Here is a 17249-nt window from a genome sequence, read left to right on the forward strand (position 1 = left end):
GCCACATTATAATAATTATGGTATTAATTAAGCACTTGCTAAGTGTCTGACACTGTACTAAGCGCTGGGATGGAACAAACAAATCGGGTTGGACACAGTCCCTGCACATGGGGCTCATAGTCTCAATCCCGATTTTCCAGATGAGGGAACTGAGGGCCAGAGAAGTGAAGTGACTTGTCCAAGGTCACACAGCAGACAAGTGGCGGAGCTGGGATTAGAACCCATGGCCTTCTGACTCCCGGGTCCTTGCGCTGTCCGTTAGTTTATGCTGCTTCTCTAACCTGCCTTCACTGTGACCTTGGGCAAGTCACTTCACTTCTGTGGGCCTCAGTTACGTCATCTGTAAAATGGGGATTAAGACCGTGAGCCATATATGCAACTGAGCCATATGTGAGACAAGGACAGTGTCAACATGATTATCTTGTTTCTACCCCCGTGTTTAGTCCGGTGCCTGGCACATGATAAGTGCTTAAAAATGCCATAAAAAATTGAAGAGGCTGGGGAGAAATTTCCTTAACCTGTGCGGAAGAAAACGTTGCTGTGCTAAGTGTTTTCTCTCTTCTGTTCAGCCATCTGTGTTGATTTGCTAGCAAGCTTCAATACATTATCTCTGCCAATTTGACACTGAAGGTTAATTTGTGAAATCATTTCAAAAATGGCCCTGGAGGGTTTTGGATTCCTTCATTCCCCAGGTCCCATAAATAAATAGCTCCAGTAGTTCTCACAACTATTAGAAGCGTTTAAGCCATGGCATGAATCATTTCAACTGGAAAAAAGGGGATGTTAGATTTTTTTAAACTCTTGGAAACAAGCCAACTCTTTATCCTGAAAGATGTTTTTCCCAGTTCCTCCTTTATGACCTGTTAGTTTGGTCTGGACTTTTTCAAGACCCAGTAGCCCATTCATTGTTACATTAGTGTTACCGTTCTATGCTTGAGCAAGGAGGGCACTTTTTTTTAGTGGTATTTTACTTTGCTTTATTTTGTTTTTACTATGAGCCAAGCACTGTTCTAAGTCCTGGCATAGACACAAATTAATCAGATTAGACACAGTCCCTGTCCCATATGGGGCTCACAGCCTAAGTAGGAGAGAGAACAAGTATTTCTTTGGTAACTGCCCCACCTTTATTTTGTGGGCTAGATATGCCATAGGACTACTTTTTAACCGCTTCTTACTGGCAGTTAATCCTTGGTTCCAGCAAAACTTTTTTGTGAATGAGATCCATTTTGGTCACTCTGAAGGGCTAGGGGGTCTTGATTGGCTCACGTCCCCACATTTCCCTGCTTCCCCTTCCCCCTACCGTGTTTTAAATTAGCTGTGTCTTTGCTTCCCATTTTGGATCTCTGTGGCCGGGGCCAGGAAGTATCAGAATTTGGGGGATATGGATTCTCTTACGTGGCCTAATGAGTGGTATACAGGAGGTAACGGGGCCACGTTAAAGGGTCTCAGGGTCTCTGCCATATTTCTCCACCATATTTCTCATATCAGACCTGGATCTCATATCAGACCTGGATCTCCCCATCATACCCAGCTCCCAGGGCAGGTTGGATGCATGGTGATTCAGGAATGCAACTGCAGTGGCAACAATTTTAAATGCCGGGTTACTCTTAGCCCCTTGAAACCAGGATGCAAATCACCTGCGATTAAAAACCTCAACATCAATCTTCAGTGTGTCCAAAAACCAAAGTCAACCTGTGCATGACCTCAGTCACTATAAAATCAGGGGCATCGCAGGTGACAAACCATAGGCCCGGACTGTTCCACTTGAGCTGAGGGTGTGTCAGCTAGCATTAGGATATCAGAAGGGGATAGGATCCGGGACCCAGTTTGACACACGTTCCACACCACCCTCTTCTCCAAGGATGGGGCTCCCAAGCCACAGCCTCCATCACCTTCTCAGATGCAGCGCTCAATCCAGCTGATCTGGCACCTTCTTCGGTCAGTGAGTGGTTAACTCGGTGTTTGGACCAGAGAAGACTTGACGTAAGTCAAGTTGTCGTTCCCATCCTGGCCCACTGGACAATGGGCCCAAATGACCACTCTTGCTGAGGAGTCGATCAATGGCATGTATTGAGTGACTACTTTTTGCAGAGCTCTGTAATAAGAGCTTGGGAGAGTACAAGACAATAAGGTTGGTAGACCCAGTTCCTACCCCCAAGGAATTTACAGTTTAGTGGCCCCATGTTCACTGGCCCGAGAGAAAAGTTCTGCAATATTGCATGTCTTCTTTCCACATTTTGGGTAGAGCGCTGGTGAGGAATTGGGGAACTTTCTGCCAACAACATGAGTCTTTCTTGCTGACCTCTCTTCCTCCTGTCTCTCCACGCTTCACTCTGCTGCCCAGATCGTTTTTCTACGAAACATTCAGTCCATGTTTCCCCACTCCTCAAGAACCTCCAGCAGTTGCCCATCCACTTTTACATCAAACAGAAACTCCTTACCTTTGGCTTTAAAGCATTCAAATATCTTGCCCCCTCCTACTTCACCTTGCTGTTCTCCTACTACAACCCAGCCCGCACACTTGGCTTCTCCAATGCCAACCTACTCATTATACCTCAGTCTCATCTGTCTTGCTGCTGACTTCTTGCCCATGTTCTGCCTCTGGCCTGGACCATCCTCCTTCATATCTGTGAGGGGCAGGCACTTATTTTCCTTCCCTCCGTTTGAACTGCTGTCCTGCACCTCCTTCAGTTGTCCATTAGTTTGGCCTGTTGTGAAGCAAGGGTGTAGTTCTACTGTCTGGCTTTTATTTTGTGTTTTTTTCTTTGCCTCTAAGTATTGAGACCCCATCAAGTCATCATCTTGCCCCATATGTATCATTCTTTGCATTTTTCAATGGGTTCACATCATGTTGTCTGGAAGATATTCACCAACCTCATCACAATGGGTCAGTTAGGGTTTTGGAGCAGTTGCTTAAAAGCACTGGGGTTGTATTACACTTTGGAATGTCTGGGAAAGATGCTGTTATTGTATTTGGAGGATCATTTAATTTTCCTACTTTGTAACAGCCCAACAAAACTTTGTCCTGACCTAGTTTAATCTTTTCAGATCTACACGTACGGTTAGATTTAACTAAGCTGATTCTTCTGAAAGGGTATGTTCACAGGGATCTGAAACCATTCAGTATACCTTCCATCTTTGGCTCGCTCCTAAATAAAACATGTCAAACTTTTTTGAAAGTGTATCTCAGGGATGAGTTATTCAGATAGAAACCTGGCTCTTCTGATTTCAGTTCAGAACTAAATTTTTAATTGTCATCAATGGTATTCGTTGAGCACTTACTGTGTGCAGAGAGCTACACTAAGTGTTTAACATTGTACTAATCCTGACATAATTATAACACTGATTCATTTAATCTGTCCACCAGTCCATTTGATAGATCGGTCTCTGAGAAGAAAGACCAGTGTATCCCTTCATATTTATTTTATTGGATCATATTTTCTGTCTGGCTTAATGTGTGCTATTTCTGTAACTGTTGTAGAACTGAGGGAGGTAATGCAAAGTAGCGTAAGATAATCGTATAATGGGTTAATATTCCAAGGAAAATTATTCTGAAACTTATTTTTTTGTATTGGGCTTTGTTTTCACTCTCCCAACAGCTGTGGAGATTCAGCGAACCCTGAACCAACTTGGAACACCTCAAGACTCACCCGAATTGAGGCAACAGCTGTAAGTAGTGAACTGAAAGGCCCCAAGGGGCTGCAGTTTAACAGGGACTGGAGCTCTTAGCTTCGTGGGAGAGAATAGTGTAATGGAGAAGGCGCCTTTGCCCAGAAGGTGCATTCCTTTTCGTTACATTTGCCCGAGGGTCTCCCGGGGTTCATTTTTAAGAAATGCTCATTCGAGGAGGGGGGGTGGTCTTTGGTAGGAGCAGCAGCTGAGTGGCACCAGAGAGCATTTTATCCTTTCCTCTTCCCTTTTGTTGTTGTGCTCTCGACATTTTCCCCCGACAAGTTCCCGATGGGTGATTCTTCTTCTCACCGATTTGGCACACAAGTGGCTCTAGGCCTCTCATCCTTCCTGAGACCTCACTGACCCATACTGGGTGGTCTTCGCAGGGTGTAGCAGCGACCTTGTTCACACCTTGTAAATTCTTATGATGGTCTTTTACATATTTACAGGCTAAGTGTTGTGCGAAGCACTGGAGTAGATGCTTTTCTTTCTGCCTTTTAGAGAGGTAGTGTAGATTATTGCTGCCTTAGCCTGTAGTCTTTGAATTCTTCTGATTTAGAGACCCCTTGGAGGAGAGGTCTTGAAATTTCCCACTGGTTTTACATTTCACTTGCATGCCCCGCTGGCTTTTCAATCAACCAGTTGTATTTGAGCACTTGCTGGGTGCAGAGCAGTATACTAAGAACTTGGGAGAATACACTATAAGAGAGTTGGGTAGACATGTTCCCTGCCCACAATGAGCTTACCTGATTACCGCTAGCCTGTTTGTTGTGATATTAGCATTCCTTGGAAAGTCTTCCTTCCTCCCTTCCCTCTTCCCCGTTGCAGTGTCTTGTTGGAGCAAGGAGTGGTTCTTTGTCATGGGACACATTGGTCTTGTCAGTATGGAGCTGCTGCTACCCAAGGGGCCATCCTGATGTCAAGGAGACCCCTTTGTATTGAACCCACATAGAATGCCCCTGGGTACCCTTCCCTTCCCCAACCCCCATTGTGAGGTTTTCCTGCCACACAGCCTGCCCTTGCCCCATGACAGTGTTTTTCTCTTCATCACTCTGGGCCTCTCCCGCAGAGGTTCAGGAGAGGCCTTCCACCTATTCCATCTGTGGGGAATGAATCAGAATTCCATATCCAACCCCAGCCCCTCATTTTATAGTGTTCTGTGTCTTGTCTCCTGGCCCTCCCGTCCAAACAGACTCTAGTTGGCTTTTGGACGCCACCGGGATTGCGAAATAACTTGGTAAAATTGCATCGTCAGCTGTCAGTCTCTTGATTTGTGCCCAGATTTCTCTGGCTACATTATATTCATTCAGTCTTATTTATTGAGCGCTTAATGTGTGCAGAGCACCGTACTAAGCTCTTGGGAAGTACAGATCGGCAACATATAGAGACAGTCCCTACCCAACATCGGGCTCACAGACTAGAAGATGATCCTTCGGCCAGGGGAAGACGTTCCATTTTGAACTTGGCCCCCTTCCCTTGGATGCTTCCTTTGGATGACTGGCTCTGTCAGCTCCATCAGCCAGGGTCGGAGGATGCATTTTAATACTGGACCAGCTCAGTCTGCCCAAAAGCCTGCCCTTCTTAGAGCTCATTCTCCAGGAATGTTCATAGAGACCTCATGATGGGATCTCTGCAACTGGAATAACTCTGGGTTTCTAATGCCTGATGTCTGATTTTTTCATTACAGGCAACAGAAGCAGCAGTACACAAACCAACTTGCCAAAGAAACAGATAAGTTCATAAAAGAATTTGGATCTCTGCCCACCACCCCAACTGAACAGGTAAAATGCAGTCCTTTGTCTGCAGGCATTCGAGCCAATCAAAAACCCTAGGGGTCTCTCTGGATTTCACAGTAAAATTCTTATCATACGGCACATTAAGAGGATGAGAGATCAATTAAACAGCATGGTGTAATGGATAGAACACGGGCTTGGGAGTCAGAAGGTCATGGTTTCTAATCCCGGCTCTGCCACTTGTCTGCTGTGTGGCCTTGAGCAAGTCACTTGGCCTCAGTTACCTCATGAGTAAAAAGGGAATTAAGACTGTGAGCCCTGTGCAGAACAGGGACTAACTGTATTCATTCATTCATTCAGTCGTATTTATTGAGTGCTTACTGTGTGCAGAGCACTGTACTAAGACTTGGAAGTATCCAACCCGATTTGCTTGTATCCACCCCAGTGCTTAGTACAGTGTCTGGCACACAGTAAGCACTTAACAAATACCAAAATAATGATTAAATCAGTGGTATTTATTGAGTGCTTACTGTGTGAGCGCTGATCTAAGTGCTTGTGAGGGTACAACAGAGTTAGTTGGAGAACCCTAAATCCTGGGGAGCAGAGAGTCAAGGTCATGATGGGGAGTACTGCCAGGAGGAGGCTATGCATAGGTCAAATAGGGTGCCAGAAACGAGACGTCATTAGGAATAAAGGCACTCCAGCTGACTGGTAGCCCAAGGAAGGATCTCAAGGATCAGGCACTTAGGGGAGACAAGAGAGACGATCTTGGCTGAGCACTACCCTGTAGAAAAGCAATCCCCCCTTTCCACCATCATTGAAGTTGTTTGCCGACTGGGTTAGCAGAACATCTCTGCTTCTTGCTTGACAGCTCTGTGAAAGAGCTACCTTGTGTCTGAATGTACCCAACCCTCTGCCCTCTGGGACACTTTCACCATGCTTGAATCAGTATAAATGCTTACTGAGTGGATGCTTCCCCCCGGCGTTAACCATTCAAGACTGCATTTGAACTGGGGGATATTAGAATGGCCAGCTACTAAAGCTTCGTTGGCACTATTTTGCTGATCTGGAAAATTAAAAATCCACATCAGTCAATCTGCAGCAAGACCGTCATTTGGGCCTAAAAGCTAAAATGGGCCATGAGCAAACTGTGCCCCAAAGGCCGGCATCCAAGGGTCGGCCTGCCATTAAGCGCAGAGCTGACACAACTGATCATTCTGAACCTGTGGACCATAATTGGAGCCTCTCAGTGCAAGGGAGGTGTCGGAGAGAGGCAGGGAGGAGTTGTCCATTTGATTTCTAGCAGCGTCCTTTCTTCCTGTAGCGCCAAAGGAAAATTCAGAAGGATCGCCTTGTGGCAGAATTCACAACCTCCCTGACAAACTTCCAGAAGGTCCAAAGGCAAGCTGCCGAGAAGGAGAAGGATTTTGTTGCCAGAGTCAGAGCCAGTTCCAGGGTGTCGGTAAGTGTTCACGAAGACATTCTAACATGGTCGTCTGCTAGGGAGCCTCTGATCCTCTTGGGTGGCTTTTTAGGTTACGAAGACTCAGTAAATCGGGCTTTCGATAATCAGTGTTTCAGAACATGGGTAATAACATGCATCTTGGGAAAAGACATAACTAAATTTGCTTATATTTGTAATGGAAAAAAAGGAGAATTGGGGTGCCACCTAGAGCGTTTTGGACTGCAGAACTCATTGAAGTCTCCGGTTATTATGTCTGTACCTTAGTTGTGTCATCCCTGCTGAATTGCTGCAGGAAGTTGACTTTGACTTCAGAGGAAAGGCACCCAAGGAGAGAGGTTTTTTTTTTTTTTTGAAAGGGAAACTTGGATTCGGACTCCTAATTCTATTTCTGCTTGTGGCCCAGCCCAGCCTCAGTAGTGGCAGCAGTGACTTGGGCAGCAAAGGGTAGGGCTATCAGAGAGCGAGCCCACCAACCCCTTCCCTTCCCCGCAGCCTAGACAGAAGCTAGAAGGCCTGGCAAGGGGCAGGAATGACCTGTGCAAGAGGCCTGACTGGGCCCTCACCCACCCCTTGCCTGGGCCCTCCCTGGAGGAAAACTAATCAGTGAGACCAAGACCAGAGGAGAAAAGACTGAAGACAGAAGTTAAAGTTTTAAATACAAATATGAAAAGTTGTTCTGCCACTAGCATTGAAGTTTGCCACATTTTTGCAAATTATGTCATTTGAATTGCTGAGAACTCATTGCAAAACTGAGTCTTGGGTTGGATGGGGAAACATTTGTTTTGAATTCTCACGTGCAAAATATGTTCGACTTAAGGGTAAAAACGTAAAAAGAGAAGGCTAATACTGTTTCCCCATTATTTTTCCTCTCTATTCCCTCTTTCACCCAGGGTGGTTTTCCTGAGGACAGTTATAAAGAAGGGAACCTCGTTTCCTGGGAAAGGTAGGCAGCACCAACTCTCCATTGCATGTGTGAGGGGGTGTGATTGTCAGGTTGTGATTGCCGTGCAGCTGGTAACTTACAAGTTAAAACAAGTTAAAAGGTGCTGGAGAATCATCTTAACAATGCCATAGTGAGTCCAAAGTTCGAAAGCATTAAATACACCAAGAAAGATTTCAGGAGAAATTGTCAAAAAACATTGTCATCTGTAAAACGCTCAAATCAGGGCATTTCAGTTCATTTGAATCTTAAATTGATGTTATAATACCACATATCCAAAAATCTAAACATTTTCCCAGGCAAATATTCCTAAAATGTCAAAATAATTTGGACTCTAAGATATGAAGAGGGAACACAGGGGAGGCAGGTTAAGGGGGAAAAAGAGAGAGAGAGAGAGCATATTAGTGAGAACATTCTAAAAGTAGTCGATGTTTAAAGACCACAGGCAATATTTTGGACTTTAGCTCTTATATTTCTGGAGTTCTTCAAGTCTGATAAAAATGTTAATAAAGAATGACAAATCTCTTTACAGTATCTGCCTTCCTGAAAGAAATGCCTTTCACTGGGTTAAAGGGAGTCATTCAAGAGTTCTTTCTCTTTTTAAATAATCTCTTCTAGTCAAACTCCATCTCAAGCTCAGTTGCAAGATGAAGATATCACAGATGATGACCTCCGCCTTATTCATGAAAGAGAGTCTTCCATCAGGCAACTTGAAGTAAGTCTCACTACCCTGTGCTACAGAAAAAAATGGGTCCTTTAACCTTTGGGCTCGTGAGCCTAAGTCAGCCTGGTAGATAGAGCTCAGAGTTGAGTAGGATGAGACGGGACATCATCGAACTTCAATCCTGGAGGCCTGAGACCAACCTTTTGTGTTTTAGGGGTTAAAAGATTTCCCAAACAATCTGCCTTGGGAAAAGCATGTCTGAAGTTAGTGGTACGTTAATGCAGTGGACTAGATAGTGGTCAAAATGACGTATAGAGTTCAAATCACAACACAGGTGACTTTACCCACCTTTATCTATATATTGTCTTGTCTTATGCCATCGAACAATTTCAGACCCATTAGTGACACCTCGGACACATCTGTCCCAGAACACCCGGCTCTCCATCTGCAGTCGTTCTGGTGGTGTAGCCATAAAGTTTTCATGGAAAAAATATGGAAGTGGTTTACCATTCCTGACTTTCATGCAGGAAACTCGAGGCTCTGCCCTCGACTCTCTCCCATGCAGCTGCTGCCCAGCATGGGTGAGTTTTGCCTTGGAGCAGATTGCCTTCCACTCGCTAGCCACTGCCCAAGCTAGGAATGGAATTGATAGGCCTCTGACTCTCCCTCCCGTAGCCGAAACTGGTAGAGTACTTGAAACTCTCCAGGTGCAACCCTGAGAGGGGAATCTATACATTACCCTGCCTCAAAAAGCAAAACTAGGTGAGATGGGGGAAGTTGAGAGGGGCCGCAAGAGGAGGAAAAAGAGACGATAATGATCAGCCCAAAGTGGAGGAAAGGGCAAAGGGTGGTACCAATCACTGAGAGTTTAGAGCAGCTGTCTGTTTCATAAAATGAGACAGTGACACTGTTGATGCAGTGCAGGGAGCCTCTCTCCCGAGAAAGATCTTATGGCCCAGCATCCCAGATCTACTTTTTCCCCGTCATGCCATCGCTCTGCTGACATCAGTTGGTGCCAGGGTGCATGCATAGCCCACTTCTCAACCTTTGATCTAGCCCAAAGTCAAAATGCAAAGAAGCCCCGCTTATGAGGGAGCCCCTTCAAATACAAGGCACCTGTTTTCTTCCCTCTCAGCTGGGACAGAGCTAGTGCACAAGTTGTAGGGATAGGTATTGGAAATAACAAACAAGTTCAAAGCTAAATAATGAAAAGATACCATTGGGTCATAATACGGCGATCGGGGTAAATTCATTCAATAAGTAAATTCGTCCAACAACCATTATTTTGGAATTCTGTATTTACTTGAAAATGCAACAAATGTGCAGATTTCACTTTGAGAACTTGGAGAATGTGTCCTGTGTTCATATACGTATGGGGACGCAGATAGGGAGAAGGGCAGACTCTCGTAAGCACTCAGTTTTTTGTGTTTGTAGCTTTAGGAAATGAGAAAACAATTTTTAACTAGACGTTTTTCTTAATGGACTACTTTTCAGTATTTCTTTTGGAAATGGATTTTGTAATTTTGGTGCCTCCCTAAAGCTATTAAAATTGTCACCAGAGTTAAAAAGAGTCAATTGAGACTCTAGTATATGAAAGTGTAACTCCAGGCTCTGATTGTGGTATCTTTGTTGAGGATCATTGAGAGTCATCAATTGGTACATTTTAATAACCAGAACACGTGGGAAAAGATTCCAGGCTTTCAGTTCACACTAAATATTCATGTCTGTATCGAGTTAATTTTTCCTGAAAAAAAAGTCAGTTGTGAAAACATTTTCCCCAGTCTTCAAAAAATATCTTTTCCTAAGGTTCTGTCTTTGCCATTTTTAAAGTATTGCATGGAATTATTAATTGCAAGTTGATAATAATTGGCAAACTGATAATTCCACTATTATGAATGTTTTTGTGACCTAATCAGTTATATTTATTGCAATCCTACTTTGAGCAAAGCACTACGTTAAACACTTGAGAAAGTACAACAGATTTAGTAGAAACTATCCCTGCTCTCAAGTTTACAATCTGTCAGCGTAGATAGACACGAAAGTAAATTCCCAATTAGGGAATGGAGTAGATAGGTATATATAAAAGTACTTCAACGGGTTATGAGTACTTATATGCTTAAGTAGCACTAAACTGCTAATAGAGTTCAAGGATATAAGGTGGTGAGATTAGAAATTAATAATAATAATAATAATAATAATAATAATGCATTTATTAAGTGCTTACTATGTGCGAAGCACTGTTCTAAGCGCTGGGGAGGTTATAAGGTGTTCAGCTTGTCCCACGGTGGGCTCACAGTCTTAATCCTCATTTTACAGATGCGGTAATTTAGGCACAGAGAAGTTAAGTGACTTGCCCAAAGTCACACAGCTGACAATTGGCAGAGCTGAGATTTGAACCCATGTCCTCTGACTCCAAAGTCCAGGCTCTTTCCACTGAGCCATGCTGCTTCCCTATCAGGGACCTACTCTGGCAAAAATTGATCAAAAGTGTTTGTTTGGTTTTTTTTTTTATGGAGACATTACTCCTTATGGATTATATAAGTTAATGTCCATTCTTTGAGTTAACAACATGTTTAGCTGGAGTTACAAAGTCCTGTTCTGATGTAAGCACGTTGTGGGGAGGGAATGTGTTTATTGTTATATTGTACTCTTCCAAGCGCTTAGTATAGTGCTCTGCACACAGCGCTTGATACGATTGAATGAATGAATTTGATTGGTCATGCACCGTCTACTGAATGGAATTCATCATGCCATTACTTTTTTAAAAGTAGTTCTTTCTGTCAGGCTGTTATGGTTTAATCAGGCAGTCAATTTGTGAATCACCTAGTATATGTAGAACACTGTTCTAAACTTTTGGGAAGGTACAGTACAAGCAATCTTTTTTTGTTTGTTTTTCAGTCAGTGCTATTTATTGACCACTTACTGTTTGCAGACCTCTGTACTAAGAACTTAGCACAGTCCTGGTTTGGGGGGCATATTATACATAGTTATGTAGCTTCACTGATACTGAATATGTAAAGTACTTTGGAGGGGCATGGATAAAATTCCCATGTTTGTATTAAAGGTTTCCCATCCTTGGCTTAAACCCTTGGTTTAAAATCGCTGTAGATCATTCCTGCCCAACCCTTTTAATCAAGAGAAACAATCACTGTTTCATCCAGTGTGGTGCCCCTATCCTCTCAATAAGTAGATGGTGGGGATGATGAAGGTAGTTATTCTTGATCAGGACAGCCTTCCCCATTACAGAACCTTCTCTTCTAGTTTGTTTCTCCCATCTGAGTGCTATCTCCTGCTCTTTCCACCCCACTTCCTTCCCTACGCCCTAGTTCCAGTCTTCCCCTTCAAAGTGTCTTACTGGGTAGAGAGGGAGGGCAAAACATTAAAAAGAATTTCTGCTGGTCATTTTACAAGTGATAGTAGTAGTTGCATGAAATGCGGGCTATGGACTACAGTTGGGTGATCCTTTTATGCTCTCTGTTTCTTTTTCTTAGGCAGATATCATGGACATAAATGAAATATTTAAGGATTTGGGAATGATGATCCACGAACAAGGAGATGTAATAGGTAAGCCTGCCAGTTTCGCTTTCTCTGAAAAGACAGGTGTAATTTGTATGCGCCCAGGCTCTTAGTTCCCTGTCCCAAAGGCGCTTTCACTCCATCTAATAGGGGAGACAAACATACAGTTATTTATAACTAGAGAGATCAAAAACAAAGAAGGTAAGCAGCCAGATTGTTGCTTCTACTTCTTCCCAATCTGTCTCTACATCCCCTCTCCTACTTTTAGTGAATGGAAGTAAGAAACATGCTGTTGTACCTGTCAGAGTTGTAGTTTTAAATTTTCATCCTACAATCCCTTTTTAAGGGAGTTTAGCTGTGGGCGGTTAAGCAGCCTGGGATCCTAGCTGTCAAACATATTAAGCGAGTATTTAACCTGAATGGTAGCAGGCTGCAACCTTTTTTATTGAAATTACCTTGTGGTCTCAAGGTGTCACTGGAAGTGTCCCCACTTCCATCTGTGTCTCAGGCCCCTCTCACACAGAAGTATTCGTTGGAACTGAGCCTCTTTGGTTAAAGAGAGCAGCAGCAGCAACAGGCACGGATCATTTTTCTGGAAAAAAATGTTTAATGATGGTATTTAAGTTCTTACTATGTGCCAGGCATTGCACTAAGGGCTGGGGTAGATACAAGATAATCAGGTTGAACACAGTCTCTGTCCCATATGGGATTCACAGTCTTAATCCCCATTTTACAGATGAGGTTACTGGGGCACAGAGAAGTGAAGTGACTTGCCAAAAGTCACACAGCTGACAAGTGGCAGAGCCGGAATTAGAACCTAGGTCCTTCTGACTCCCGGGCCCGAGCTTCTCATGTCTTTAGTCCATGTCTCCCAACTCCTCAAGAACCTCCAGTGGTTGCCCATTCACTTCCATTTCAAGCAGAAACTCCTTACCATCAGCTTTAAGGCACTGAATCAGCTTGCCCCCACTTTTTTTTAATGTGGCATTTATTAAGCACTTACTATGTGCAAAGCACTGTTCTAAGTGCTGGGGAGGTTACAAGGTGATCAGGTTGCCCCACGTGGGGCTCACAGTCTTAATCCCCATTTTACAGATGAGGTAACTGAGGCACAGAGAAGTTAAGTGCCTTGGCCAAAGTCACATAGCTGACAGTTGGCGGAGCCAGGATTAGAACCCATGACCTCTGACTCCAAAGCCCGTGCTCTTTCCACTGAGCCATGTTGCTTCTCTACCACCTTACCTCACTGATTTCCTACTACAGCCCAGCCCACACATTTTGCTCCTCTAGCACTTGCTTTCTCACTGTGTCCCGATCTTATCTATCTCGCCACCAACCCTTTCCCACATCCTTCCCCTAGCCTGGAACTCCCTCCCCCTCCATATATGACAGATCACCACTTTCTCGACCTTCAAAGCTTCATTAAGGTCACATATCTTCCAGATCCCCGAACTAAAAATATCAGAAGCAGTAAACTCTTCCACATTAAAAATCACGTGATCTGCCCTACCTCCTTCCATTCCCCACAGTAATAGATTTATTACTCTATTTATTTTACTTGTACATATTTACTATTCTATTTATTTTGTTAATGATGTGCATCATTAACCCGATCCGCTTGTATCCACCCCAGCACTTAGTACAGTGCCTGGCATATAGTTAAGCGCTTAACAAATTCCATATTTATTATTATTACACCAGGCAACACGGTTGAGGACAGACAGTTCATGAATAAGGCAAACAATGAGAAAACTGTGCGACTGTCTGATATTACAGCGCCGGTAGCTTTCAAACTCTGAACAGAGTTTAGGGTTCGTGATTTTAGTGCTGAGGGTTTATTGGACCAGAGAGAGAAATTGGCCCTTGGGTGAGAGTAGTTGTGGAGGGAGAAAGGAGGACACTGGAGTGGGTGCGTCCTGTATTTAGTGTTGAGATTGAATTCAAGGAGGAGCCCAGGAGATTTGAGATTCCATCATGATTAGGGTTGGGGTCCCAGTTAAAAGTGTTTTTGAACCTTAAAGAATTGGGTGAGCATGAAGGAGTGAAGGTGGACTGTGTTTTTTCCACAATAAGAGAAGGTGGGGGGGCGTAAATAAAACTCTTTAATTTGAATTTGGCATGGTGTCTTCTGTTGAACTGTGGACATTACAGATTTAATTGGAAAAAAGCTTTCACTTAAAGAACTGTGGAGTAGCAGTAGAAATGATTTGTCTAAAACATTCCCATTCCTAATCTTCTCCTTTTTTATTTTTATTTTTTAAAGATAGCATAGAAGCCAATGTAGAAACTGCTGAAGTTCATGTGCAACAAGCAAACCAGCAGTTATCAAGAGCAGCCGAGTACCAGGTAACATTGCATTCTACCCTGAGTTTCCCTGCTTTGCCCTTTTTAACCTTTCCTCGTTCTTTGGTTTAAATAGGTCTGTGTTGTTTTTTTTCAAATGTCAGATTTAAGAACTCTCAAGACTTAAGGACTAGAATACATTTTTTTTTCTTTTTTGAATGAAGGAGGGAGTCCAAACATTTAAATTGAATACCCCACTGATTGCTGGTCAGTCATTTGACTTTATTGTTGGCAACTCATTCAAGTATATATCTTCTAGCTGCTATTAGAACAGGTTCATTGTACAACATCTCCAAGTGGATTAGGGCCTCAAGTGTGGTCTGCTCTGTTGTGAAGAGGGAAGTGAGTTTAAAGCCAGGGTAAAAAGGCAAACAAAGGGGATGTCGCTGTACAGATTTCCTGGAAAGAAAAGGCAAGAGCCACCTTCCCCAAGCAGGGAATGTGTGTGACCTGGTAAGAAATGGACCTCTCCCTTCTTCTGCAACTGGGACCGTTTCCTGCCATGGCCCAGAGAATTGAGCCCCAAAGGTGGTGGTCCCTGACACCTCTGAAACTGCCGTGAGCTTCAGGATCTCAGGCCAGATGTACCAGTGGCCAGCTGGTTGCCACTGGGAGACTCAGCGACTCTGGGAAGTGATACAGTTTCCCTTCTTGTGGACAAATGAGAGTCCCTCATAGTTTCCCTTTTAACATTCTGCTTGATCAGAAATTAACCTTTTTGGGCACCCTGGAAACCTTTTATAAATCTTTCTGCCCCGCAAGAAAAAAGAGTCCTGTCTGTTGCTGTAATCCCCAAGACCTGGAAGAAGCAGAATGATGGACCGCTGGGCATGATACGCATCTGGGCAAGAAGACATGTTGGTGGTCCAGGAGACCCTTGAAACTGAATGTGGCAGCCATCATTTCTTGACATTTCACAAAAGCAAAACTTCACCTTTAGTTCTTTTCAAGAGAGGGGCACATTAGACTCGTGAATGGGAGACCATCCCTGGCCTTGTACTGGAGAGATTGGATTGAAACCCTGGGGGATAATGGGAATAGCCAAATAAGCAAGGTGGGGCTAGCAGTTTAGAGACCTTGTAGTTGCTGCATGGAACAGAGACAGGATCAGTAGTCCATGTCCCCCTCTGTGCTAGCCATAATCCAAACATTGCTGTCGTGCTCCCGGTTCTTGGCGATCTCACCTTGAGGATTTTCCATAAGCATTTTTTTTCTTTTTCTTCCGTGTGCCCTTTCACAGCGCAAGTCCCGAAAGACCCTGTGCATCATTATTTTAGTGCTTGTCCTCGGAGGAGTGATTCTTGGGCTGATCATCTGGGGAACCTCGAGAAACTGATGTCATGTTAATGATACGTGATGTAGGAAAACTCCTACGGTTATGGTTTTTAATCATTGTAAAGCTGAACTAATGGTTTCTTGACCTGTCATCTCTGGAAGAGGAGGCTTCATTTGGTTAAAAGAAAATGTTTTCTATTAAGTGGGTTTTTCTAAGTAATTCCCGTGCTCTCAAACTTATTCACTCCTGAGTTCTTGACAGTACTGAATATGCTGTTCGTCTGTAAATTATCAACTTTGTTGACCGGTAAGCTTAGTTTATAGAATTGGAAACTTGAAACTATATTTCGTGCATAGAGATCTCAACTGCATTACAGGGTAGGCATGCTCTTAAAAGCTTGCTTCCTCAACAAAAGCCACTTCCAATTTATTTAGTCCAGTGAAGGAAAAGTCAGCAAATGAAATTAGTTGAGAGTCCTCTCCACTGTTGCCTGATTAAACTTTAGATCGAAACTTTAGGTTGTGGACTTAATCTTTAATGGCTGGGACCCTCTCTTGACAACTATATTGATTTGGAACAATTTCTTATAATAATCTGCTTTGATAAGTAGCCACCAGGCATACACCTGCAGTGAGACTAGTTGGTGATAACATAGGCCATATTTAACTCTTTTAAAAAATGTGCATTTATTGGGAAAAGTGTAGTCTTTGTCAATATTAACCATGCGTTTGGGGGAAGATTTTGGAAAAAACCCTAGTACTTGGATTCTAGACGTTTCACTTTGCTGTTACGGGGGACCTATTTGGAGCATCGCAACAGGTTAAATGACGTTTGCATGGAGTTTCGCTGGCAAGTGGGTTGCGTTCATGGGTCAAGAGTTGCCGTTGAAAGAAGTGGATTGGCTAGGTGGTGCTAGTTGGGTTCTTTGGGGAAATGGAGTCCTTGGGGCTGTTAACCTTGAATGTTTCGTGTTGGTACTGATTTTTTACTGGCCGTTCGAGGGAGGATCGAGCATTTCCGCCAATTGACCTGTATGTCTTTTTAATCAATGTTGTTTTAGTGCACTAATCTAAAATTCTGTAAAGCAAAGAATTGCAATTAAACGTATGAATTTTATAATGTTCTGTACAGAGGTTTGATAGTAGATGCACTGTTTACATGCCTGCTGTGAAACCATAATTGTGAGCAGAGAAAATGTAAGCAATTTAATGATATGTAACTATGCAGTTAAAATAAAGGTGATTTTAAAACTGTTTTCTTGTTTCATTTTTCTCCATCTCATGTCCCTTGGGCAAAGATGCAAAGATGTTGTCAACAGTCATTCACCCTAACCTTTGGGTGAGCTGGGACCTGCCTTAGTCCACCCTCTTCTACAGATACGCAATGGCACTTGTCTTCATTCATGAAGAGTGCTTTCCTCTAGGTTGTAATAATAATAATAATAATAGTATTAAGCTCTTACTATATGTCAAACATGTTTCTAAGAGCTGGAGTAGATGCAAGCTAATCAGGTTGGACACAGTCCATGTCCCACATGGGACTCACAGTTTTAGTCCCCATTTTATAGATGAGGTAACTGAGGCACAGAGAAGTGAAGTGACTTGCCCAAGGTCAAGCAGCAGACAAGTGGCCGGGCGGGG

General features: G+C 43.4%; 1 protein-coding gene and 1 non-coding gene across 3 annotated transcripts in view; one reads left to right on the forward strand and one right to left on the reverse strand.

Moving 5' to 3' along the window:
- STX7 (syntaxin 7) overlaps positions 1-16863 on the forward strand; it is a 63276-nt gene extending 46413 nt beyond the window's left edge. For both annotated transcript variants that reach the window (XM_038771679.1, XM_038771685.1), the window contains exons 3-10: positions 3600-3669; positions 5360-5453; positions 6730-6867; positions 7761-7813; positions 8429-8525; positions 11966-12038; positions 14254-14336; positions 15574-16863. In XM_038771679.1, the coding sequence (XP_038627607.1) occupies positions 3600-3669; positions 5360-5453; positions 6730-6867; positions 7761-7813; positions 8429-8525; positions 11966-12038; positions 14254-14336; positions 15574-15669 (704 nt within the window). In that variant the 3' untranslated portion in view covers positions 15670-16863. The remainder of the gene's footprint in view (positions 1-3599; positions 3670-5359; positions 5454-6729; positions 6868-7760; positions 7814-8428; positions 8526-11965; positions 12039-14253; positions 14337-15573) is intronic.
- On the reverse strand, positions 9066-9199 carry LOC119924989. The gene has a single exon (XR_005449662.1). It is a non-coding gene; the product is annotated as a small nucleolar RNA SNORA7 (small nucleolar RNA).
- Positions 16864-17249: the final 386 nt, after the last annotated feature.

This window comes from Tachyglossus aculeatus, chromosome 2, assembly GCF_015852505.1.
Source record: "Tachyglossus aculeatus isolate mTacAcu1 chromosome 2, mTacAcu1.pri, whole genome shotgun sequence".
Lineage (NCBI taxonomy): Eukaryota > Metazoa > Chordata > Mammalia > Monotremata > Tachyglossidae > Tachyglossus > Tachyglossus aculeatus.